The following is a 24,610-nucleotide window of genomic DNA, read 5'->3' as shown; positions in this document are numbered from 1 at the left end:
TTTTTTTGGTCCTTTTTAAATTTTTGCTATCATGGTCGTCTCTAGTGGGGTTATTTGGACTTTCTGGACTATAATCAAGACTGTTTAGATTCTCGTTTATTTTTACTGCTCTGATATTTTTCTTTTATTCTTGTTTAATAATGGTACAAGTCCAATTCTCTCCAATTAGCTCAAAAACATCTAAGACTTATTAAGTTCAATTTGTTGATGCTTGAAGAAATGCTGGTTTCCATTAAGAGCTTTAACTTCATGCACAATTTAAAAAGAGAGGTTCAGATCTTAGGTTTCTCACAATAGGCAGGCTTATCTTCTTTTTTTTATTCTGTTGGCATGTGGTATCCTTTGTAGTCAATAATGAAGATAATAAAAATAAATATGCTGTTAATTGACAGTCATGTTTAATTTCTTGACATTACTATTAGTGTATTCGTGGCCTCATGGAAAGCTGTCAGCTCTAATTTTAATAAACTGCATTGTCTATCCTCTGGAGTTCCTGTGGCTTTGGTGAGGAAGTAAATGGCAATAGATGTTATGAGATTGTCTGCTTAAAACTTACTTTACGGTAAGCTCAGAATGCACACCTACAAAGAGTCGGTAGCTTTTTAAGGTTTATAGGAGACACTACTGAAGCTGTACCCTTTCTTTAGGTTAAAGCTTCTGTGTGGCTTTTTATATCACTGAACTCTCTGCAACCTGAACTCTACTGCGCAGTGGAGCATGTTGGGCTAAGTTGCCCACTTTAGCAAAGTTGCTTCAGAAAGGTCAGTGATCTGTTAGCTTGTGAAGAAATTCACGTAGCGTAGCAGTCATGCTGTTTTCCAGTAGCAGCTATGACAGCTCAAAAATCAGCCATACATTACCTTGCCATATTTAGAACACACAAGATTGCAATCATATTTCATTTAGAATGAGGCTGCCAGGTGTGCAAGACTTTAGACACTGTTTATGCTATCATTTGGAGGGTAGCATAAGGACCCCTGTCTTTGAAAATATCTCATTTTTAACAAATTGGATCGAGCCTCATGTGTGACCTTCTTTTGACAAGCCAGTCCCATAACTTTTCTCCAATGAAAGCTGGAAACTGTTGCCCCAACTGAGGGATATTTTCAGCAATGTAATAAGGGCTTAATGCAATATTATGATAGTTTTGGAAACTGTGATGAAAGGTTTGATATCTTTAAATGTGAACTTCTACATAGAAGGTCATAAGCCGAAAGATGACTAGGTGGTCTGGCAAATAATCAGAAGGGCCGTCTCTGTAGGGCTTTGTGTGTCTTTTCTCATCTTCCTCTGCAGTAATATATTAATAAATTGGCCTCATATTTTGCAAATTATGTACAAATCACAGTGTCTGATAATGCAATGCTTTTGTTTGCTATTTTTACTTACTTGGTGCTAATGGGATAAGGGGGGAGTGTAATGAAAAACCAAAGAAAACTTGGCTATCATACAAAAATTGTCTTTTGGCCAAGTCTGTCTAAGATTTGTCTAAACTTGTATCCAAGTTAGATAGGAAAGAAATCAAGTGTTTTGACATTTTTTCTGCCAAATAGCCTTTCGACATAATTTTGTGCTAAAACCATGCAGTTAGCCAAGATTCATTTTTAATTCCTTTTTATTTAACATTTTATTAATGTGTGCCAGAAAAAAAAAAATTCAAATGATGTTATTGACAGTCGAATATTAGCCCTTAAAATAAGTTGTTAATGTTAATCAGTGTACCATTATCTAATTTAATCATAAAAGGACAGAGCTAATTCTATAAAATAGTATATTGTGTTATTATACTGTATATTTTGCTGTCCATAATTGAAACTACACTGAATTTTGAAAAAAAAAACTATATATGTATGTACATACACACACACACATTCTAAGAGCATTTTATTAGAAACGCTACTGTATGCTAATACTTGGTAGGGCCTCCGTTTACCCAGTTCTTTATTGTATGGATTCTATCTTTTCAAAAAAAAGTTTTGTCTGGATTCCTTGACTGGGAATGCCACTGAAGAACATTTGTCCTGGTTATGAAAACAGTCTAAGATTACTTTTTTTTTTTTTTGAAATATGGTGCATTATCGTGCTTAAAGTAACCTTTAGGAGACAAGTTAATTTGTGGCCATGGTCAACAACGATACTTAAGCACGCTGTGGTTATCAAGTCGAATTGACTGAGAATAATCATCCTCAAAGTGTGACAAGGAAAAATTTCTCAAACTTTGGGACCGACTCCACCTGCCTGGACACAAGGCAAGTTGGGCCCATGTATTTATGGTGCTGCCACCAAATTCTAACCATGACATCTGCATGCTCAGCAGAAATCAAGATTTATTAGATCAGGTTACACTTTTTAAGTCTTTTATTGTCCATTGTTGGTAAGTCTGTGCCCACTGCAGGCCAGCTTTCTTTTCTTGGATGACAGAAGTGGACCTGGACTCTGTTTTTGCTGTTGTTATCTGACTGACTGTAGACTTTCTGTCAGCTCAAACCAGTCTGGCCATTCTCCATTGACCTTTCTCATCAACAAGGCATCTCTGTCTACAGAAATGACTGGATGTTTTTTTTTTTACTTGCATCATTCTGTGTAAACCCTAGAGATTGTTGTGTGTGAAAATCCCAGGATATCAGCAGTTATGAAAAAGCTCAGACCAGCCTATCTGGCACCATCAACCCTGCTACAGCCAAAATCACAGAGCTCACATTTTTTTCTCCAATCTGAGGGTTGATTTTACATTACTCAAAGCTGCTGGCCTATATCTGAATGATTTTATCTACTGATATTGATTGGCTGATATTGCATAATTTAGTATGGTAAATATTGATAATTGCATGTATAAGTAAGTGCATAGGTGTTCCTTCTAAAATGCTCAGTGACTGTAATTTGTAAGTGCAGGTGAGTCACACTGTACACAAAGAAAATATGGACATTAATAGATCACATTGTCAAAATGTAAAACCTGGCAGCATCTCTCTCTCTCTATCCCTCTCTCTCGCATGCAGTAAATTACACACAGCAAAAATTCACTGGAGTGCATATTCACACTCAAGAAAGTGTAATGTTAAATTTATTTTTAGCAAAGACATGGCATTTATGTGCATTATCTTCAAAATACTGAAAACTAATTATTTAAGATATACTGAAAAATAGTTGAGTTTTACATATAAAATGGTATAAACTTTTGTTGTTGTTTTTCTTTATTGATATTTACACACTTATGGTTGTGATTTCTAGTCTAACCCTGAATGTGACATTTTTATCAGTATATTTTTATTGTTAAATTTAGATGGTGGACCAGTATTGATTGAGGTTTTTAAGCCTGCAAAGGAGAATAGTAATATTGAAGTTGAGTGTAGCTTAAATATATTTATTTTCATGAAGATACAAGCAAGATTTGCTTCAATCTTTTTTTCAACGTTAAACAGTGCCCGTCCCAAGCCCGGATAAAAATAGGAGGGTTTCATCAGGAAGGGCATCCGGCGTAAAACCTGTGCCAAGTTGTTGTGCGGATATTCCGCTGTGGCGACCCCTTGCGGGGAGAAGCCGACAGTCACTCATTTTTTAAATAAATACCCCCAAAAGGTTTGAAGCATTAAAGAGCACTTAAACATAGTTGGGTTATGTATCAGGTGTACAAGTGTTAGAGCTAAAATTGTTGTGAAGATCCTATTGAGCATCTATTCAAAAATAGATTAAAAATAGGAGTGTAATTGTTGACTGTTCGTAGTATACAGTACATTCATTTGGTACCTTACATTAGCTTTTTACACTGCTTACTTACTAACTACTTGTGAACAACCAAGTACAAGTAACATTATGCAGTGTTTCCCAAAGTGTGGGCGATGACCCCCTAGGTGGAGCATGGTACTGCAGGTCGGCCGCGAGAGATCATCTACTGTTTGATAAAACTACAAAGTTGTACGGTGGCCGTGAAGTGCAAAACAAATTAACAAAACTGAAAACAAAATAAATTAAAAACAAAATATCAAAACCAAAAACAAAATAAATTCAAAACCAAAATTAACAAAATGGAGAGCAAAATAACTTAAAAAATTTTGAAACAAAATATCAAAATATGTTATTTTGTTTTTGTTATTTTGTTTTTGGATTTGATAATTTGGTTTTAAATTTATTTAGTTTTCTGTTTTGTTCATTTGTATTGCACTTCTCGGCCAGTCAGATACGAACCGGAAAAGGTAGGTATAGTTTGCGAATGAAATTCTTACCGCTGATAAGACGAGACATCTGTCACTCAAGATATACAGAAAGTAGGAACTTGTTTCTCTATCTTTGTTTCTTGTGTGTTCTGCTTCACTTTAAATCACGGTGGCCGTGAAGTGCAAAAAAAATAAACAAAATTGGCTTCAGGGCCACTGTAAGAACGCCATTTTTTGAAACCACAATAAGGACAGTACATGTTTGCACATTCATACACAAACGAATCTACAGCTACTACAGTACTTCCTGTATATCTTGAGTGACAGATGTCTCGTCCAATTAGCGGTAAGAATTTAATTCGCAAACTATACCTACCTTTTCCGGTTTATATCTGACGCGATGAAACAAAGCCTATATGTCACCTCAAGCTCGGCCAAATACACCACTACGGTAAACCAAATAAAAAATCCAAAAACAAAATAACAAAACCCAAAACTAATTTGTTACTTTGTTTTGGGTTTTGTTGTTTTGTTTTTGGATTTTTTATTTGGTTTACCGTAGTGGTGTATTTGGCCGAGCTTGAGGTGACATATAGGCTTTGTTTCATCGCAATTGGCCAATTGAAAGAGAAGAAATATTACTTTGAAATTTTAAATACATCATAAAAATTAACCTTGAAACTATCATTAGTTCATCTCAGAATTCAACAGATAACGCTGTACAGTTGAAATCTACTTAATGAACGTCACCTCACACCTTCATTGTGCCCATTTTACAGTAACACATAAAAATTGTAGTTTATTCTAAAATTCAAAGATGGCGTTGTACATTTTTTAAAACAGGCTTATGAGTGTTTTAAAAAATATAAGTCTTGTGTGTTGGCCAAATATGTTATTCCAGTAGAAAAGAATACTGAAGATTTTCAAATTTTAAACTGGCCACAGCCTTCTTAAGTTAAGAAATGGCTGGCATTACAGGTTAAAAAATGTTAACTATCTAGTCAATGGTAGCTCAGGTAATAATTTTTTAAAGGTTCCATATTTTACAATTTCGATTCCCATGGGTTACAGAGGGCCCACAAAGTGTTTCTGGCAATGCTCCATCAGAAATAACCCTGTTATAATGGCATACCACCTAGTATGATGGTAGGATGTTTTTTATATATATATATATGAGCTCACATTAGGGGGAAAATATGTATTTAAAACATTTCTCCATTTTTTGTTTGTACAGACTCATCTTAATGATTTTTGCATAAAAGGGCCTCTTTAAAGTTTAAAACAATATGATGAGAAAAATCAGATATAAAAAAAAGGTTAACAGAAATATGTTCAAAAATATATAGCAGCTATTTTGCATTCATGTATTAATAATTTATCATAGCATGCTTTCGATCTACTTCAGGTGTTTCACAAGATGGATACTCCTAACAAGTGCCCATCACTAATATGTGCAGGTCAGAGGCAGACTATCTGCCATCTGTACTCTCTGGCTGCACAGCTTCATCTACACAGCCTCTGGCACCACTTTTAGCAAGATTACGACTCCCATTTACACCAAAAAATAAAGAGCACTATTGGCAAAAATAGTGCCGTATTTTGCTTTCACATATATAGTCATTAGTTATACTTCTACACTGTTTTACCAGATGATAATACAGGTTTATATTATATTATAATATATACTATATTGTTACTGATAATTATGCACCAGAGAAATGTTTTTTGCCATCTATTAATTTAAACGTTTAAATATATTGATGATTAATTCAGTTACAGTTTCTTGATGCTCATTCCTAATACGGCATTTTATTAGATCTGTTCATTCTTTGTGGTACACTGCGAGAACTCAATTTATAGATTTTTTAAACTTTTTTAAGAAATCCCTTTTTGACTTCATGACCATGGACCCATGCAGCAATTTCTGTTTTCCAAATGTATAGTTTATAATATTGACCAAAATGCTAAAGTATAGTCATTAGAGCTACTTCAAGTTGCTAATCACTGATGTTTGGCACTGAACACTGGCAGTTTCATTAACAGGACAGATGTGGAGCTGCTCGTAAGCCTTTGGCAGACACTCACACGAGCAGGGTTTAACTACTCAGTGTGAAAGCCTCTGAACAAATTGTGCATGTGAACACATGACATTTCAAGGCCATTGTCATGCTGTTCCACAGAGCTAACATTGTTCCTTTCCTATCACCATGCAGCTAGCAGTGCTGTTGTTTGGCAAATACACTGTGTTAACACTACATGCTCCTTATACATGGGAGTCTTTTTGGTTATCTGGCATGTGTGTGGGTGTGTGTGTGCGTGCGCGTGTATTCGGAGGGGAGCATTACACCAAGATACAGCTGTCTTTTTGTATTAGCAGGGACAGCTCTGGCACCTCTGCAGTGCTCTAATTTGTTTTGTCAGCTGCGAAAAATATCTGCCTTCTGTGTTTTTCTCCTATTTCTTTTTTTTTCTGTTTCGCTCTCCCTCTGTTTCTCAATCATATCAAACAGTTTGTCCCCTGCAGTCAGAGTCATCTAATAACATGTGATCATTTCTGCTGCAGCTGGTTGCCATGGCAACAGCTAGGGCAGTCCATAGTCTAATCGGAGCACGAGGGCCCAGGAGGGAGGATAGCCAAGTGCGGAGACTGCATGACACATAGAGCTTAAGATGACAGACACAAATGCGTGCCCTATGCCCATAAAGAAAAGAGGAAAGAGTTTTAGTGGAGAAATTCATCCAAATGATGTGCTGAAAAAACTTAGAGTCTGCTTTCAAACTGAGAAACACAGACTATTGGATAATGAGAACACTGACATGTTTAACTCAAAGCAAAAGTTAGTGATTAACTTAACAATTAAAGGTAGATCTGCACTGTTTTACCAATTTGTGAGAGAGGGTTCAACTGTAAGGGCCATGGCACATTTAAACAATGTAAAAAAAAAAATAACGTCAGCTGAGATTAACTGAAGATTGCCTGATATTACCTTAAGTTTTCTGTCAAAAAGTTGAGCAGACTACAGCTGGCAATCTGCATGGGCTACCCCTAGAAATAGTATAACAGGAAGTGTAGGTGGATTGCATAAACAAAATAAGAAAATCCAAAGCATCATGCACACAAGCCTGTCACAAATTGCATAGAAGTAACTACCAGGGGAATGAGGAGAGGGTTCTAAAAAACCAAAACACAGATATTTCAACCTCCCCAAATATTATGTCATAATGATTCATTAAATTAATAACTGTTATGAAACACATTAAAGTGGTTGGCCTTCTCAGTTCAATGTAATTGGTCAGCAAATAAAAACATCCCCTGCCCCATCATCCCCTGTATGAGACTTGGTTGCATACAACTCATCCTCTGTGTCTTCTCAAGCATGCAGCAGTAACTGCAGGCATGAGGCAGAGCAAGCACATACACACACAATGAAAAGAGGAAGAGTAAAAGACCAACCAAGCTGGTCAACAGGAAAAAGATAAAAATCTCTTCGCAACAGGTGGTATGCCATTCACAGAGGGGAGGGATGTTTGTATGACTTCAGTGTGTCACGGCACTTTCAATTAGTGTTGTCCTAATGTAATTCTGTGGGTGCCTGAGATCTGAGTTTTTTATCTGAAATTCTGCTATAACGCAATTTATTTTTATAACATACCTGATGTTGGCACTCTAGGGTAAATTTGGAATTTAGAAAATCAGGTCTGATCATATATAAAAAAAAAAAAAAAGAGGGAAACAATAGCTATTTTTTTTATAGCAGAAACCAGAGCTGACTCTCTTATCACTGGTGGCAGACTGACAACAGCCAGCTTAAAAAACTCTGAGACTATTTTCATTTAAGATATTTCTTAGTGTTTCCCTTTTTCCCCCCCTTTACTTTCTTTCCTAAAACTTTGCATTAGCAAGAACATCTCCCAAACATTAGTCAAGCCAACATAGTATCTGTGCTTCACAAACTTACAAAAGCTTAAGACCTATTCCATCTTTAATTCTGGAAAAATGAATAAATATATTAAAGGCCCAATGCTGCAAATTGATAGCGTGTTGTTTCTCTGTTGGATCTTTAGGCGAAGACATGAGGGGAGGGAGAAAGAGACACAGTGGGTCTGTGAAGTTAATGATTTTACTAAACAGCTGGGTGCTCAAAAGAAATGGTGAAGAATCCCAGTAAAGCTATTGGAAAGCAAATTCATTTATCGACATGTGCTTAAGCCATATAGTATGGCTTACTGAGTTTTAAATACAATATATGTTAATTCTGCCTTAAACGCTGGCCTCTGAAATGTAATTATATATGACTGATCATGACTTTAATCTCCCAACTTCCTGAGGTAGTCATTTCAAAGGAATACCATGAGAAGAAAAAGATTCAATTTTTGTCACATACACATTACAGCACAGTGATTTTTTTCACACATATCCCAGTTTGTCAGTTAAAGGGCCTTGGTCTATGCAGGTTAGGAGTGCTGGATTTTGAACCCTGACCCTCTGACCAGTAACCTGTAACCCTACCCAATGGGCCACCCCTGTCCCAATCTAAAATTCTTCCAGGTTTTCCCAACCATATCAGAATGTCCAAATTTAATGCATTTGGCACATGGGTCATAATTTGCCTGAGAGCATATACTAAAATATTTCAATGTCATTATCAAACATTTATATACATATGCTAAAAATATAACATTTATTTTCTTTATATGTTGTTTTTTATAAATAGTATCTACTGTACCTATCTAGAGTGGAGACAGATCTAATTTGCCATGTCACGAATGATCCCGTGCCAAACACATGATTAACACAGGATTAGCAATTCCCATGAAGAGGCAGGTGAGCAAAAGAGAAAAATATATAAATAAATAAATAAATTTAAAAAACAAATGTATGAAAGTAATCTGAATATAGCATCCCCATGGTATCTAATGTATTTTCACTTGCTACAAATAGCTGGTGGTGAAAGAATGCACAGAGATATACAGTATCATTTGTTTAACAAGTTTATTTTCTGCTGTCCCTGTGATTCATATCATCTACACAACATTGGGGCAAATCAGCTTATCTTTTTAGCTTGTTCATTTGGTTTAACCAAACTATTTTATGTATGTTTAGAATATATTATAATTTAGTAATATATAAATTTAGTTTAATACCATACCACAAAAAAATCAATGTAATATTTTGTTGAATCGCCTTCAGCTTAGATTTCATTCACCATAGTTCATTGTTGAGCAGCCTTATGGACCGTCATAACAATAATTTTCATCCACATTTGCATTCGTTTTTCCTCTTAAATGTCTTGTATTGATGACAAGAGAGTTAAGCCCCTCCATCAAGTCTTCTCCAGTACAACCTAAAGACTTTCATTGGACTTAAAGTCAGAACTCTGTGGTGGCTAATTCATATGTGAAAATGGTCCATCAATGCTACAGAACTAACTAAGTTAAATACTACTCTCAACCTAAGTGAAATCTCACTCCTATAAGAAACGATGCCCAATGAATTGTGGCATTGTTGTTCTGGCTGTTCCATATGGCTGTGTACCCACTGGTGGGTTAACCTTATCATGCACCTCCAGAGGTACAGGGGGCACTATGCATAATGAGTTCATCACTTCATGGGCTTCCTTACCCTGACAAGCCCTAAACTCTGAAATAGGGTCAATCTGAACTCATCAGACTGCATGACCTTCTCCATTGCATCATTTTTAGTAATTTTAGCATTCCATTTGTTTTCTTTGTTTGAAGAATTTGATCCTTCTGAACACAGTGAAATTTTTTCCATGACCACAGGATACATCTTCCAACTTGAGAAAACTGAGAAACTACTCATTTAGGGTTAAAAGAAATTAATGCCCACTGAAACATATTACCCGCTGCACTAATGAATTAACTCAAAGGCCTTTTAAATGTTAGCCAATTTAAATCTAAATGGCAACTTTTTCTTTCTTTATTTTTTTTTACATGGGCAGTGTATCATGTCTTGCACTTGATAATATTTCCTTTGTCAACTTTGTGTGACAAGCAAAATTGCTATTTTTGTTTCGCATGCTGTTTAGTTTGCTTTGGTTTTACACTTAACATAATTCACTAAAGCGGTAAGTGAAAAAAGGGACAATGTTGGGCTGAAAATGTATTTCTAAATGAAATATAATGCATTTGTTTACTGCTCAGAAATATAGTAATGGACAGAGGTAAACAAACCGTTGCCAAGTATGTATAGGAATACCAGAAATCAGCCAAGCACAAAGACCACAGAGCGAGTACCCAATCATTCAGTTATATTTGCTTATATAAATCACTAGTTTAAAATGGTTTGTTTATTGCATTCAGCATTTGTTTTTCTCCTTTCATTCATCAGTCCAAATATCAAGAAATCATGGTAGTGTTACGGTTTTGTTCTATGCCTCAGTTAGCTCCTTATGGGTCAGTTTAGCAGCATGCATCTACAAAAAAAAGCTATAACCTAGTAGCTTATAGTACCTACAAAAAGCTACAACCTAGCAACATGTCTAGTTCACTTTCTCAAGATCAGGTTGCTTTTTTTCTTTAATGAAGCCATGCTTATGTTCACTTAGAACCAGACCCAGACCGGCTCATTTAGTTGCTCTTGGATTAGTAATTTTAGTCTGCACTCAAGTAAGAGTGCTATGTTATCATTTGCTTAAATAAACCGAACCAATAAGAAAAATGCACCAGATCAATTCACACATACTATGTGCTGCACAAATAAAGGCACCTTAAAGCTTGCTTTAGTTTTTATTTACTCTCGTATAACATGTATGTGAATGCACTTTAATATACTGTATAATTAGATATGAATTTTAACCAGATTATGACCTTTGGTCATCTTCATGGTTGAAATTTTCAGTTATACAGTTATATAATTGTTTTTTAGATAGCATTTAAGAATGCATATGAAGGCAGAAGTACCAAGAAAAGAAAATAATTTAAGGTATCATGAAGCTATCAGATGCATAAAAGTAGGTGGATTAACATGTTGTTTTTTAAAAATAGGAGAGATGACTTCATGTGTGTTCACAAGGAAAATTTTTTTTTTTTTAGAAGAAAAAAAAAGATCTCTTATACATTGATGCATACAAATAAAGTCTAATAATGGGTTAATAACTACCTCTATGCATAATCTTCACCTTGCTAAATAATAACAGTTAATAAGTAAAAGACCACACATCTAAAAAAAATGACAGCCTTTTCTCCTATGCTTTTGTGCTATTTATTTTTGTCCTCTAAAATATGTCATTTATGTTAGTCTGGTTCTAAAGTATCACACCGTTCGTGGTAAACATTTTAGAAAGGGAACTTAGATCACTTTGAGTGTTTAAAGTAAAAAAAAAACTATTTAAAAAAAAAGTCAAGCACTACTGATCTGACTGATAAACTAAAGCTGCCTGATTTTTTAATGAGCACTAATTAAAAACTAATGCAAATCGGTTTCAAAATACCTTTCAACTACATTGCTCATCACTGTACTGGACAGGTTGAAACAATATCTTGATGATAATATAAAAGGAATGTTTTTATTATTATTTAAAACATAATAGCTTTTTTTAACAATGTTTATTATTAAAACTCTTCTGACTGGAAACTTACTCCATCAGTTGCTAGGACTACTGCATTGATTAAAAGAATAATTTACTTTTACCTGGCTTGCTGTATATAATAAAGTTAAATGGTTGCTAAGAGACTTGCTGTTAAGTGTTATAATTATCAGTGTTGACGAGGTTGCTTTAAAATTCTAAGACCAGTATGAAATTTAGTGAGGGGTTTTCTTCAGCTTACCTGAATGTCCTGTGCAAAAGTCTTGAGCCACTTATTTCTTCATATTAAATTCAATTAAATTATGTTGAGTAAAAATGGGATACATTTTTTTTTTACTGTGAAAGACTGCAAAGTACTTAAAAATACAATTTTAAAAATTGGTTGTTTGTGTAACAACCTCATTTCCTCTTTATTCTTTTCCAACTACTCAGCATTCAGCATCACCAGTATACTAATCAACGGCCTGATCATTTGTCATTATCTGCACCTGTTTCTCACTGGTTCATGCCTTAATTTAGATGTTTTTTTTTATGCTTGAATGATTCATAGGTCACTATGTGGCTTAACCAATAAAAACATCCTTCTGAAACTCATCAGGGACCAGACTGAAAATGAAAGCCATAAAAGCCCTTCAGGAAAGTTGGTGCAAGACTTTTGCACAGGACTGTATATGTATAAATGAACATTATGCACCTCCTTGCATGTGTACATTTGGTTATGCATATGTCTGAGAGGTCTATCCTGTCCTCTCTTCTGTAGGTTTAAGGAACAGTAATGTGAACAATCCATCAGTTAGAAAGACTGTGATAAAGCTCTGCTTTCTGTATTCATGATCACAATTGTCAGTGCAGTGGCATTAGTGCAAACCACTCATCTACATTAAAACATGCTCATTATTCATGACTGGTGGACAGGGAATTAAGACTGTGTTTTGTCTGCATTTATGTGGAGATACTGCCCTCTAGTGTTGGCAAATAGAATAGAAATTTGTGCACTGCAGCAACAGATGCCACTGGGCAGAACATAAAAAAGTGGATAATGGTGTAGTGCACAGACCTCTGCTGTGCAGTTTAAATGAGACTGTAATCCTGTAGAAGATTAAATTTGGCTAACAGTTATTGAGTCAGTGACAATGGAATGCCAGATACGTTTTACTTCTTTATTGGGTAAATTGGTACTTAAAGGTTTTCTGCAGTGTTTTTCAACCTATTTACTGTAGTATCTGTAGTAAGTGAGAGGTTACTACAGATAATTAGTTTTTTTTTTAATGTTGTTATTATTTAAGCAATTGGGCTTATTGAAGCTTGTACTTTCCCTATTAGATGTTCAAATCTCACCTCCAGGCCACATGTAAAAGTTATTTTTCCCATGTATGGTTTGGTCTTATGTACATTTATGAATGACAAGAGGGAGAGAGAAAAACAATGGCTGGTGATCACATGTCTATTCCATTCTGTGTTTAGGATTTTGGAGCTGCAGCAAAACGGGGACATGGATATCCTAAAGCTCAAGTGGTGGCCCAGAGAAAGCCCATGTGACCTGTACTCTGCCATGGGCACCAAGAAAAGTGCCAGCGCCTTAGACATCCACAGTTTTGCTGGTGTGTTCTTTGTGCTTGCAGCCGGTGTGGTTCTGTCCTGCCTTATTGCCACTGTTGAGACCTGGTGGACACGGAGGAAGGGATCCAGAGTCCCCTCTAAGGAGGTGAGAATCACATGGGAACTTCATGAAAACGGTTAGGGGTAGGCACAAATGACGAGTGTAATGCTAATATCAGTTGTCAAATGTAAATTTAAAACCTATCAAAGCCACACTGTGGTGTAGTGGTTAGCACTGTCGCCTTGCACCTCCAGGGTCTGGGTTCAATTCCTGTCTCTGTGTGCATGGAGTTTGCATGTTCTCCTCGTGCTTGGTGGGCTTACTTCCGGATACCTCGGTTTCCTCCCACAGTCCAAAGACATGTAGGTTAGGTTAATTGGCGTTCCTAAATTGGCCGTATTTGCGTGAATGACTGTGTGTATGTGTGTGTGCCCTGCAATCGATTGACACCCTGTCCAAGGTGTACCCGGCCTTGGGCCCTAAGTCTCCTGGGGTAGGCTCCAGGCCCCCCATGACCCTGAATACAGGATTAAACGGTATAGATGATAAGAGAGTGAGTGAGTGAGTGAGTGAGTGAATTAGTTCAAATTCAGTTTTAGAGTCATCACAGGATCATGCATACTGGTACATTTTCTAATGTATTTTGTAAGGAGACTAGATTACACTATAGGGCCAAGCGTTTATGGACACCTGACCATCACATTCTTGCATAAACCGAACTGTTGGCAGGTTTGGTTTATGAGGTTGGAATCAAGCAATTGTCTATAATGTCTTGCTATGCTATACTGTAGCATTGCAATTTCCCTTTACTGTAACTAAGGGGCCCAAATATATTCCAGTATGATGACAGGGTCTGCCAAGGTTGAAATAAAGCCTACCTCAGGTGGCCTGCACATAGCTTTTGGGATGAGTTAAATGCTCCCAGGTCCCTTCTCCTGACATCAGTGATATCATCAACCTCACTTATGCCTGTTTGACTGAATTAGCACAAACCACCACAAACAATCCAAAATGTATCAAAAGACAGTAAAGAGGGATTAAATCTGGACTGAACGTAGGTGTGATGGTCATATGTTCACAAAGTTTTGGTCATATAGTATATTAAATACAAAGTTATTTAAATAGAGCCACTCTGATGACAAAGCTCTCAAAACAGAGGGCTGCTGGCAAACAGAATGCTATGTTCTTTGAGACAAAGACATGAATACAGATTCTTTAAAGAAAATACAATTTAATTTTAGATTTCTGCCATGATGAAGATTTCTCCTTAAAATAGATCAAACAAAATTAAGTCTACCAAAAAAAATTTGCTTAATGCACTAAAAGTCCTGATGCCTTTTTGATTTTTTATTTTTTTTTTAACTTCTTTGAAAAATGGCAAAAACCAAATACATATTTCATATATTTCAGTAACATATTTCTGCTTTTTGGAAGCACAGGTTTAGAAATTAAGATGTAATTGTACTACTCTAAATGCACTTCACCACTTTAAACAGTCACTCTAGTTTGCTTTATTGCCCAATTAGAAAATTAAATGCATGCCAATTAGTTTAAATTAAAGCAACATAAGAGTTACAAAGGGCTTTAGCTATTAAAAGCCCATATAACCTGAACAGCTTTTGGGTGAACGAATGATTTAACCCTAATTGCCTCATGTCATCTTTTCAATGTCAAATTGTACAAATTTTAGTGAGCACTATTAATCCATCCTTCTTATAAGGCTTTGCTTCTGAATCAAAAAGGTAATCTTTAGCAGTAGCTGTATATACTGCTATAGATTGCCTTTTGATTACAGATTAGAGCTTTGACCCCACATTGAGGCACTGAGCCACTTTTTCCCTTGAGTTTTTTAAACCACTTTTATCTGGCAGCGGGAGAGACAGGTCACACATCGTAACATAGCAGGGCAAAAAATTTGCTACGGCCCTGGTCAGTTCTGTAGTGGTAAAAAAACGAGTTGGGTAAACTATAAATTATGTGATTAAGGTGAGGCAGACCATAACAGACTGGTAAAAAGAAATATCAGAAAAATATCTTACCGAAAAAAAAATGTGAATTGAAGCTGAAATCTATTGTTAAACAGCATGAAAGAAATAAACACCCAAAGTCCATAAAGTTTATTAATCACAATTGAGAGGATAAAACAATAGAAGAAAATATGGAAGATTTGTGGAAGATTCAAAGAACTGAACCATCCATCATGCAATTCAATGAGGAAAATGTTACATTTAATACTACCTGGCTAGCCCCAAAATAATATAAAATAATATTCACAACACAGTTGTTTGTTGTTGTTTTTGTTTTGTTTTCATTTTTACCCTTGTTGACAAACCTTTAAAACGATATTTTCGTAAAATTTGGAGGTGTCTTTATTCTAAGCCAATGATGCCTAGTCTTCACAGACAAAGAATAATTTTAACCAAGAATTATCATGTGCATATTCTTAGAAGAAGGCCTGTGTGATATAGATGATAAATCTCTCTAGCCTTTATCACTTTGTCAGATCTAATCATGTTTACTGTGATTATATCATATTTCCAGACCTGCCAACCATATTACATTTTCCCTAGGAGCATTTGCTTGTTGTCACTCAAAACAAAACTTTCTTTACAAAAGCAGGAGCTTATCGTGTTAACAAATGAATCTCAAATGAATTGTACAGTTTTTTTTTAACTCTCTGATATTAACCGACACCACCTGCAGTTCCCAATCACGCCAAATGAATATAGAAAAGGATTGTACTGAAAATGTACTGATTTTTTTCTGTTTTCTACATACAGTGTGGGAGTTAACTTTATACCACTTTGTCACATTTTCTTTTCGTTTTTAAAGCTGTTTCTGAATAATAAAATAGTTTATATAAGTTTTTAATGGGAAATCAATTCAGGATGAATCAGTTTTACACAAGCCTTTGGAGATGCGTACATTGAGACTTATACTCAAGACATAAATTTCACTATACAGTTTAATAGAAAAATGGCCTGTATCAAACAAACATCTAAAACCATACTGGACAGCTTGTGAACAAAACTTCAGACTCGCGTAAATTTAGGATCATTCCTGATAAAAGGTTTCATTTAGCTCACTGGCTTATGTTTACAACTCAGATAAAGGCTATTTTATAAACTGGATATTTATAGAAAACAGATGTAGATTGAACAACTGTGCATATTTTAATTATTGCTCAGGCTATGCATACCTATGCTATGAGTACACATAAACACACAGTATGTGATAAATAGTTGATGATAGTGCTTGATTTCATTAATAACGTAAATGTGTAAGTAAAATGAAAAGTTGATTACTTACAAGGATTTCTAAAGTGGCTTTCAGAAGGCCGGCGTTCACACTTGAACCTCCTCCCAAATCCTGTGGTGCAATCACGCTGAAGCGGGTCTTCAGAGCACTCTTCCAGAAGGTTCCATCAGACTTGAAGCTTGGCAGAGCTTACACACACACAGACACACATCAACAAGCACACTACTCACACTCCAGTGATCAATCAGTTTAAAGTTTGGAGCCAACTGATAAATCCTAAGGTGTCCACTTAAACCACATTACCATGTTGTTACAGTTCCCACTATGGTATATATATATCGACAATCTGTCACATACTGGCCTAAACTTTAATCATTATTGTTTAATCTGTCTATATTCCATTGTCTGCATTTTTTTTTCATTTAACTACATAGTTTCCAAACGATGTGTCCTTGCATTTTAACACATTTCTAACCTGTCCTTACTGCCCTCCATGTAATATCTCTTTAACATCAAATGCATTGAAACCAAAATATTAAAATACAAGATTTGTGTTTGTGTCTCTGTCTCAACACACACTGTCACATTCTGCACAAGTCATGGTGTAAGCTTGACCCTGTTTCCACTCTCTGCTTCTCTGTGAGTTCCATCTCAGCCCTCGTACTATAGCATCAAGAATTGGTGTGAGATGACAAGTCATCAAAAGTTTTTTTTTTTTATCTAAAAATGCCATGTTTTTTAGCACATGCCAATAGTGAGAAGATAGACAGGCACTGGGGTCAGGAGAAACAGAATGCACAGTGTGTGATGAGCAAGCCATGCCACTGGCCCGGCTTGTGTTGTTTACAAGAAAAAGTGACTTTAGATGTCTCTGTTGTCATTGCTGTTGTGATTATGTGGAGTCCAGCATGTCCTCTTCAACAAGCATCTTTGAACAATGGAGAGATCCTTGTTCAATATTTTAAAAAAAAATGTAGTATTGCTAAACAAGAGTGTTGGTCAACTAAATTATATTCATGTGGAATGATGGCTAATACCGTATACATAACTGAAGCTGCTGAGCGCCACATAATCTTCTGTGTTGATCATGACTTTGACCAAAGAAACTGTCTGATTTTCTGCCAAAAACAGCACAAAAACAAGGCATAAAAGTTTTACTGTCTTCATCTGAGATGACAGCATTCCATTTATTTGTTTTTCTTTTTGTTTATTTTTTGTTTTGTTTTGTAGATAAGTACACTGTGTTGAGGGGGTTAAAGCGGGCGAGGGAGAGAAATGCAATATGCCATTTTTACCATCTCACCTTTCCAGGTATCTGGCTCCTTGGAAATAGAAAAGAACCAAAACAAAGTCTATATTCTGACTGTTTTGTTTGTTGTCTTTTTCTACTCATCTCCCAACTCTCTTGAACGACCTCTCCCTCGTCCCATTTGCCTGATGCATCCATCTGTCCATCTCACTGTCCTTCTGTTGGCCCGTGGCCTGCTGGCCTGAACAGACACGAGTTGACGGGCAGTCTGTGAGGCCAGAAGAGCCTTGTCATGAGCCTCGGAGTGACATCACGCTCACACTCAGGCCCACATCCAATCACCTGTCGCCTGCATGCTGTGCCCCGCCTCTGGACTCTAGCCTGCGCCACACGTTTGCTATTCCGTCTCGAACCGTTTTCTGCCAACACTAAGCCACCTTCTCTGTCCGCTTGCACCAAGCTTCAAGCCCCACATAGGTAGTGGAATGAGTGGAATAAACCCTCAACAATCCAAAAGTGCACAAATTGCCTTATGAATTGGCTCTGCCATCGGTAAAGCACAAATAAATACATCTTGGCTGAAGAGAGATTTACAGAGGTTCCATTATGAACTGTGATTGAACATTTTAGACAATCCATTGCATAAATAGAAACTTCAAGAATTTGATTTTTTATGGTGACTAATGTAGATTGATATTTTTGTAATTTGAGGTCTATAGATTAGAACATTGATTATAAAAGATCTTTTGAAAAGAATTAGCCTCAGGTGAAGTGGCAGACAGGCTTGAATGGCAACACTGACTCTGATACTATATAACAAGCACTGATTTGCAAGAATGCTGATTTTTCAAAAACATTTAGACTGGTACCAAATAAAAAAATTGGAAAAGCCTGATGCTGGAACGGTTATGAATGTTAAATCAATCTTTAAAAGTTTTACAGTAGATACGGTACAGCACACAGAAGAAATCTCTTAAATAAAAAATAAGGAAAATGCAGTTTAGATTCATGAGGCTCATCAATGTCTTGCTTCCAGAAAAAACATGAATAATATTTTTCTTCTAAGCAGTTATATGGCGTTCATAAAAATTGACAGGATAATCTGTTTTCCATAGGCATCACATTAGAAAACAAATTGTACAGCAAAACATTTTTATGTACAGCAAATCCTCATCTAGGTATAGACTATTGTAGCAAAGTTACCTCATCCCTTAATAAACCCAGGTATAAACAACATACACACAGACTATATACGGATCCCCACATTTCCTTATATCTGATCTAATCAGTTCTTTTACTCTATCATGTGCCCCCTTTTTTACAATCTATCTACTATATGGTCAAGTACCCATGAGCACACTACATTTTGCCCTACCCCTCTCTAAGGGAGTTTGGCTTACCATCCGGCTTCTGCTGCCACCTGGGCTGCTGTTTTGTGTGTTTGTTTTTTTGTTAGTTTGTTTTCTCGTGAAAGGCTCGATGCAAACGCAATGACATCTCATTGTGACATTAATATTAAACATTTGGAAGTTCTATTAGCTCATTAAGGGGCCAACTTGGCCCAGTCTCTGTAATCTTGAAAAAGAAAAAAAGTTCCACCATCAACTACCAATATACAACATCAGGACAGGAAGGGTTTGTGTTTGTTTGGCTGCCATGCTGCTTATCAAATTGGAAAGTTTCCACAGGTGTACATTTGTCGTTTTAGGGTGTGGCTATGGATGTAACCCTGCAAACAGGTTCATTGGCATTAATATTTAATATCCCTTTCTGTTAAAATAGCCTCAAACCGCTGTGTGAGATGTAATCATCTGGACACACGTACATTTTTAGCCATTGTAATACTATAAAAATTAGCTTGCTGATATAATAATTGGATAGCAGTTTAGTATTTTAAAACTCCATTTTTACCATTGTCCAGTTGAGAAAAGTGCTACTTATACACAATGCTTGATCCCATGGCAAAAAATATATTCATTTGCTTTTGTTACTATAGTTCATTTGTCCTTTTTGTGCCTTTCCTTCCCCATACCCATTTGTTTATATTGCTCACATTGCAACCCACTCGTTGCATAACATTTCATAACCCTTTTAATCTTTTTCCCGTTCAAATCTCTATAATCACACATACATGTGATTTATTTTGCCTTATTCATTACTCAAATCTATAACACTCATTCACATCTTCCTTGTCTGCTAACCATCATCTCTTTTTGCCCCACTGCTTTGTTTCACACTAACACATCCACCTATACTTCTACACCTCTGACCGTACACCCACTTTCCTCACTTTTATACCCCTTACTTCTTCTGTCCTCTGCTCCTGCTACTCCTATAACAACCCTCACCCCTCCTCCTTCTTTCTTTCTCTCTATCTCTCTGTCTCTCTCTCTTTTACCCCACCCCTTCCCCACTCCACCTCTTCTACCTTTCTCAACCCCTCGTCTCAGGATGACAAGGAGATCGACCTGGAGCACCTCCACCGGCGCGTGAACAGCCTGTGCACAGAGGATGAGAGCCCACACAAGCAGTTCTCCACCTCTTCAATGGATCTGACGCCACTGGACATGGACTCGCTGCCAGCAGCACGCCAGGCCCTAGAGCAGATCAGTGATTTCCGTAACACACACATCACCACCACTACCTTCATCCCCGAACAAATCCAGACACTGAGCCGCAGCCTTTCTGCCAAGGCAGCATCCGGCTTCGCTTTCGGCGCCATGCCCGACCAGCGGACTGGCGCCGGGCCCTTCAGGCAGCGCGCGCCCAATGGAGGCTTCTTCCGCAGTCCCATCAAGACCATGTCCAGCATCCCATACCAGCCCACACCAGCCCCAAGCTTCAGCTATGGCAACGATCCAGACCGGGGCACCTCCATATGAGGAGGCACACACAAAACAAGATCCAAATGTAAATACCCGTCTTCTTTTTGGTTGTTGTTGTTGTCCTTTTTTTGCTTTTGAAAAGCTTTGCTTTTTAGTGTTGCTGTTGGGGGTGCTCGTCTTGCCTGAACTCACCTTCCTGTTGAGGATGATGATAAATTTCATTATTGTCGTCGTGATTGTTGGGAGATCTCTTGTGTAAACATGACTTTGCCTTCATTTTTCACATGGAATTTTGGGGATTAGCTCTATAGGGAGAGATTTAAAAAGACTGTACGATTATAAAAATACATGGGATGTTTACATTTTTTTGTTTCCTTTTGGTTTCTGGACGAAAAGGGAAAAGAAAATACTGCACTTTGCAGACTGACCTAAAGACCTGCAATAACTTGAGGCTAATTCGAAAAATCTTGTCTGCTTCTCACTTTATGGTGGTCAGTGCCCAGTTCTGAGTTAGGCCATGTGTTGTGGTGAGCTGGGTGTTAACGCTAGAAAATAAAGTTCTTCTGCTGCTCTACACTGCACCTGAGCTCCAGGCATATAGACTGATCTGGCATCCTTATGTCTGGCTGTGCGTCTTTCCAAGACTTTTTTTTACTTATAAAGTGGACAATGTATAAGAGAAAGATGTAATGAAAATATACATAAACCACGTTAAAGCATAGAAAGACAAATGCAAGTAGAGCCTCTAATTGTGTGTGTGTGTTTTTTTTTTTTCTTACTTTGTTTGAAAAAGTACAGATTATTTCGTGTGGAACGTGTTTGATCTGAAAGCTAAAACATGGGAAAAATGATTAGTGCAAGTTATATTTCATTTCTTTTTCTTTTCATATATATATACATATTGAGATTGCTTCAGTGCCATCATCTTACTACTAGGTGTTTTAGGTTTCTGAAGTCAAGAAGAAAATATTCAAATGAATTCCTGAGTCTTAGACGAGGGACTCTTTTTAATTCTTCATGTGTCCTCAAATTGACACCAGGCCATCTGAAGGTACAGACAGCCCATTTTGGGGAATTATTTGAAATGACTTTCTATTTCCTTTCATAAAGAGTAAGGGGTAATATTTATCTAACTTTTTTAAAAGTGCTAATTGTTCAAACAAGGCCATCAAATGATGACAGATTAAAAAAAGACATTTTGAGAAGTTAAAAATAGATGAAAAAAAAACAAAAACATTCAAACAGTTTTCACTAACATTGTATTAATATGACTAATGTTAGTTGTTTAGAATGAGCTTTCAGTTTGTTATCAGACTAATTCGCAAATGTTGTGTGTAGAGAAAAGCAACAGTGTTTTGATGACAGCATTCTAGATGTACTTTTCTTAAGCTATGAATGACAATAGAAAAAAGTTTTTATTTAGTATCGAATTAAAGATTTTTATTTAGTATAAAATGAAGAGACATTAAAATGTATATTTTACATGAAGATAATTTTTGTTGAATTAAAGAAGATATAGAGTTTAACATTAAAGCCTTGCATTGCATTAGCCACCATTACACTAACTCAGTTACCCAAAATCCCTACGATAAGACAGATTTTAAGCTTTCAGTTTTAGTCACATTTTAACTTCATTTCTTTTTGAGTTATGGATTCATGAGTAAGAATGAAAGTTGTTTTCCAAAAGAAAAAAAAACATGTAAGACTTGCTAAGCCTGTAACATTTTTAATTTCTTACATAGTATGTACAGGAGTTCCTTGATCATTTCCAACCAATTATAATGTACAGTATTTAATATAGGCCTATTTTGTTGTATGTGTTGCATATTATTCTAATGGAACAAACTGAGGCCTCTGTTACAAGTGGCAAAGCTTTCTGTGTATAATTTGTCTAATAAACATGTTTTCTACAGTGGGTTTTGTTGTCTTTGCTCTATTAGAGGACTCACAGTATTGGCATTTTATTGCAGTATCCAGTTCAACCAGTAACTGATATCCTCTGTGTTTTAACCTTCTTGGTTCATGGTAGCTACTTCATAGATATTTGGTTAATGCAAAAGATGAGATTCTCGATTACAGATGCAATGGGTTTAACTACCACACTCCAGGTAGTGTGGTCGAAGGTCCGGACTGGTTTTAGATGATCACTGAGCGTGTGCGCCAGGCGTCATGCCCTCTGGCACACAGTGAATAGCACAGCAGCCCATCGTATCATGCTTGAGTGACTAAAGAAGAGCCATGGCTACTTGGTGCATGTACAACCCCCTCCAGTCTTGACCCTCACAACACTTCAAAAGGCCAAGTTCTTGGCTTGTCATTATTAATCACATGAATATATGGGCCTTGCTTTACAAATTAATATTCATATTGTTCACAGTTAAAGAATTTTTGGAAACCTCCATTTATGATTATGGTTAATGGGTTGACCATGTTTGAGTTGACGCCACCCAAACCACATCTGGCAAAGACAAAAATAAATGATTGAGTGCACAAAGGTATGTATATGTAAGTAAACATGCTTCTATATTTTGACCAAGTTATTTTTTTTTGTGTGACACTCATGGTTTATGAGTGCCACACAAAGACATATTTTCTTACTTTGCCTTATTCTTAATCAACATTCTGTATTATTAAAGGTGTCACTTTGTGACTATTTGTGCAAAAGTGTTTAGACTGTATAATATTTACAGCCACATATGAAAAATTTGTTATTGAATATAAGCAGCCATTACGAGAGGGCTTCTCTTATAATTCTTAACTGCACTCCTGTTATTGCCCTGCAATCTACTGATCCCTGTATCTCCAGATCAGGTAATACAATGTTCTGCTTATCAATTTATGACGCCTTATCTCCCAAGACTTCTACCTTGAGGATGTTTGTTAGTTTTTCTCTTGCTAGTATTCTCCTGAGACTTTCTGATTTGACGACCCCTGAATGAAATCTCATTTTTTCTGTGTATACTCTTGTCTCAGCCATGCTATAATGAATATTCCCCATTTATGTGCTGTAGGAGTAGAGTTGATGGTAGAAAACAGACATGGAGAGGAAAATCACTATCACTCAGTAGCCAACTGCTTCTGATTACTTATTTTTATCTCTCACATGGTTTGTCAGATCACATAAAAAAAAACTGCTTCACTTGGTAAACAACAGTCTCTATTGCTGATGCGTAACCATGTAGCCAATATCTTCTGTATATATAAACTGTACACATATACAGTGGAACCTCGGATTACGAGCATAATCTGTTCCAAAAGTGGGCTCGTATTCTAAAACACTCGTAAACCAAATTTAATTTTTCGATAAGAAATAATGGAAACTTAAATTATTTGTTTCACAGCCCAAAAAAATAAATACATAAAAATTATTAATACAAAATATAAAGTAAAAATAAAACAAATTAACCTGCACTTTACCTTTAAAAAAAATACAAATAAATCCCAACAGATAAGTGTTTCCGTTTGTGCGTGCAGGCGCTGTGTGTGTGGTGTGTGTGTGTGTGTGGTGTGTGCGTGTGTATGTGTGTGTGTGTGTGTGTGTGAGGCTAGAGTAAGGACTTCCCCTTCTCATCTTATACAGTAAAACTTTCTCCTTTCGTTTGAATTAAATACGCACACACAAATTAATGGAAAGACTGTTGTTAGCTTCGCCGCTTTATTTTTAATGTTGCTTGCGACAGCGTAACAGCCCGTTAATTCATGCTCGTGTAATGATGAGATGGACAAACCGGTTGATGCATGCCCGTTCTTTCAATTGCTGCATTGTCAGGTTATAATACAAACTTTTAGGTGGATCCTGCACTTAAATCCAACCAAAAAAAAACTACTGAAGAAAAAAACTCAGGCTCTACATCCTAGTTTACATCTCACATTCGCGTTCACACACATTAAACTACATTACCCACAATTTATCCCCCGCACTGGACTACACTTCCGTAAACAGCTGTCATAAATCAACCTCTCTCTCCCGCAAC

General features: G+C 36.5%; 1 protein-coding gene across 4 annotated transcripts in view; it reads left to right on the top strand.

Moving 5' to 3' along the window:
- grid2 (glutamate receptor, ionotropic, delta 2) overlaps positions 1-24,610 on the top strand; it is a 547,500-nt gene that overhangs the window by 496,767 nt on the left and 26,123 nt on the right. The window contains exons 15-17 of one of the 4 annotated variants that reach the window (XM_053504058.1): positions 13,169-13,409; positions 18,061-18,288; positions 20,262-20,341. In XM_053504058.1, the coding sequence (XP_053360033.1) occupies positions 13,169-13,409; positions 18,061-18,243 (424 nt within the window). In that variant the 3' untranslated portion in view covers positions 18,244-18,288; positions 20,262-20,341. Of the gene's footprint in view, positions 1-13,168; positions 13,410-18,060; positions 22,510-24,610 lie in introns of those variants that run through there. The other 3 variants (XM_053504056.1, XM_053504057.1, XM_053504059.1) reach the window with 3 other exon arrangements.

This window comes from Clarias gariepinus, chromosome 9 (assembly GCF_024256425.1).
Source record: "Clarias gariepinus isolate MV-2021 ecotype Netherlands chromosome 9, CGAR_prim_01v2, whole genome shotgun sequence".
Taxonomy (NCBI): domain Eukaryota; kingdom Metazoa; phylum Chordata; class Actinopteri; order Siluriformes; family Clariidae; genus Clarias; species Clarias gariepinus.
Note: the sequence above shows the minus strand (reverse complement) of the source record. Positions and strands in the feature narration are given on the sequence as shown.